The 3,047-nt window shown below is 40.8% G+C and overlaps 1 protein-coding gene across 1 annotated transcript in view; it reads left to right on the forward strand.

The window, feature by feature from the left end:
* Positions 1–36: 36 nt before the first annotated feature.
* Positions 37–3,047, forward strand: part of KCNN2 (potassium intermediate/small conductance calcium-activated channel, subfamily N, member 2) — a 74,748-nt gene continuing 71,737 nt past the window's right edge. The window contains exon 1 of the mRNA XM_009321093.1: positions 37–129. Coding sequence (XP_009319368.1) covers positions 113–129 — 17 coding nt within the window. The 5' untranslated portion in view covers positions 37–112. The remainder of the gene's footprint in view (positions 130–3,047) is intronic.

The raw sequence follows: 3,047 nt of genomic DNA on the forward strand, positions 1-3,047 counted from the left end.
TCTCTGAGGGACGGCGGTGTCTTTCTCTTGCAGGAGTCGCTGTATTCCCTCGCTCTGAAATGCCTTATTAGCCTCTCCACGATTATCCTGCTCGGGCTCATCATCGTGTACCATGCAAGGGAAATCCAGGTAACGTTTCCTTCTGTGGGTCAGTGAGCGTTGCTGGCATAGCTGGGGGTGCGAGGCGGTTTCTCTGAGGGCGCAGCGGTGGTAAGTACTTGGCACTTCCCGGTGGTTCAGAAGGCAAAAGTGATCGCTGCGCGCCTGCTGAAGTTCGGTGAATGGACCTCCACCCTGGAGAGAAACACGGCGGGCGTATACGTGCCAGGAAGCTCTGCCTGCTAGGGACTGTTGCCTGCGGTTATGCTATAGGATCGCTTAGCCCTGAGGTTATAACATGCTTGCTCGGTGACATGCCTGCCGTCTTCTGTAGCAGATGTACAGCAGCAGTCTCTTATTTCCCACTGACTAAATTTCATGCTGTGCGTTTCCTCTTGACGGCAAGGTTAATGATCTTCACTGTGCAAGGTATGTAATCTTTACTGCGCTGTCTGAGATACAAGCATACTCTAGGAGAATGTTTAAGAGGAGGGGGAAGGCTTATGTTCGACTTATTTAATGCCATACGGCCACTAGGAATGTGACAGAGGAAAATTGTCGAGAAAGGTAGGGCTAAAGGTAGGAGGAATGTAACGGTCAAAGCTGTAGAATAAGTCTCACAAACTGTCACAGATTCTGTCCGAGGGACTTAGTTCTAATTTCAGTTGTAATTTTTTGACCAAGAAATTAAAACTTGGCTTTCCAGCTCAGCTGAAACATACAACAGATAGATTTCAAAGTTTTGAAGGGAAAAATACCTTACTCTCAGATATATCGGTGCTTTTGCTTTTTCAGATTAGTTAGAGATACCTTGAGCTACAAGCTGAAATGACAGCTTTCAGGGGCAAAGAGGACTTTTCCACTGGTACCAACCAGTAAAAAAAAAAAAAAAAAAAAAAATTAAGAATTGTATAGTACCCTGCTTGTGTGCAAACGAATGCTGTAATTTGAATGTGAAATGGTACCATAGTCTCGTACTTAGGGTAATGTTAGGGAAGTATTATGTTACTGAAGACTCTTTGCCAAATTGGATCCTGTTGTGCAGTCCTTGCACATGCAAAACTTCTATTCCTGGCTCAGAACCCAATTTCTCTGCATTAATATCAAATATATTGAAAGCTGTTTAATGATACTGTACTCAATAAACAAGTGTTCTGTTGAAAGAGCATCTTTATAAACTACTGAAGTACTAATAAGGAGGTTTCTTTATCTGTATAAAAATAAGTAAGTGGCGCTGCTGCAATGTGGGAGCCTTCTTCTCTGGCGTATCTTCCCACAAGTGGTGCTTGAGGCATGAAGAGCAAAGCTGAAAAAAAATCTCTGTAAACATTTGAATTACTCTATGCATTTTCCAGAAACTTTAAATGGAAAATTTTAGGCGAGATAACCAAATAGTTGTAGGTCCCTGTATGCCTCAGCTTATACTAAGTAGTTACTCCAAGATTCAGCTGGGATTTTTTTTCAGGTAAATAGTTACAAGTTTTCATTCCCTTAGGAGTGTGTTACAGATCAGAAAAAAACAATCTTAAAAAAATAAAGTTGTAATTCTGTTTTTTGGGGTTTTTTTAATTGATGGTTTTAAAAAACTTCCTCATGTACGCGACTTCAAGGACAGAGTTACGCAATCATGTGACTTAATCAAGGTTAATGTAGTTTTCATTGCTGCCTGACAGTACAGCACACAAGTATACCTGCCTGTAAAACAGCAATACCCTATGTTTTTGTCTGAGAGACACCAAAAACTGCAGTAGTCACGGCAGGGCCCGGAGTGAGCTGCAGCTTCAAGGGGCTCTGTCATTCATCTTGAAAATGAAAAGGCAGTTCTCTTTTTCAAGGAGCCTGTTAGAAGGAAAGGGCGTAGTACCAGCCTTAGCTATTAGATATCTGATAGTTTTTTAATTTAGGCACAGTCTGTTTTCATACACATAGTTGACTCTTAAAAAAATAAGGTGAAGAACATGCAGAGTAAAATTTATGTCCAGCTACGGTCATATATTTATGTTACACTTGACATCTGAAAACAAGAAGTACCTTAAAGATACTTGGCTTAGGAATGTAAGGAATCTTCTCCAGGCAGAAGAAATTACTGTGTAACCCTGATAATGTAATGTTTTTTAAATAATCTTTAAAGTTAACTGTTTTCTGAAGGCACACTTGTCTAATTCAAGCAAATATCCTGCTATGTGCAGTAGAATTAGTCACGTCTGTCGAATCATGCCCACAGATGATTAGTTGTGTCCTGGAGGACTGTTTGCACCAGCTATTTGTCAATCCTGTTCAAGTTTGAACATTCCTTTCTAATTCTTCTCTGAAGCATACTTAGACTTTACCTGTGGGTATAGTGTAAATAAGCAGGAATTCATGGAGGGAAGAAATATTGTTCTATAGAACAGAAGAAGGTCAATGCATTCCACTTGTGGTGTGGTATGTTTCATACTCTGGTGGAAGCAAACCGACCTAAACATAAGTAGATTTTTCTACAAATCATGAGACAAAACATGTTGTGAAATAAAAAGATGACAGTTTAGTAATTATTACTGATTGCAGATTTAATATTTAGAAACGCCTGGTGACCTAAAATGCCGGCAAATGGAAATCAGCTTTTTCGTTCTTTCCAGTAGTCTGTGACCTTGATTGATTGGTAGGAAGTCCCAACAGCCATGCTGCAAGCAAGTCTATGTCAGTGCCTAGCAGCCTAGCAGGTGACTCTAGTTTTTCCATTAAAATGACCTTGCCCATATGTTTTGCTTTGAAAACAGTCAGCAAGTCAGTTAAACCCAACTCTAGAGCTTGCCTGTCCCAGACCTGATGAACATTTTAAGGGAGTCGGAAGGGAGGTTTATGAAGACTTGCAGGGGTTCTTCCCAAGAGCCGAGAGTAATACATGGACGTGAGACAAATGAGTTTTCTTTTTCGCCTTTTCCCTCGTTTGGACGGTGGTTGATGGG

Source organism: Pygoscelis adeliae, unplaced genomic scaffold (genome assembly GCF_000699105.1).
Source record: "Pygoscelis adeliae isolate BGI_AS28 unplaced genomic scaffold, ASM69910v1 Scaffold83, whole genome shotgun sequence".
In the NCBI taxonomy this organism is placed as follows: domain Eukaryota; kingdom Metazoa; phylum Chordata; class Aves; order Sphenisciformes; family Spheniscidae; genus Pygoscelis; species Pygoscelis adeliae.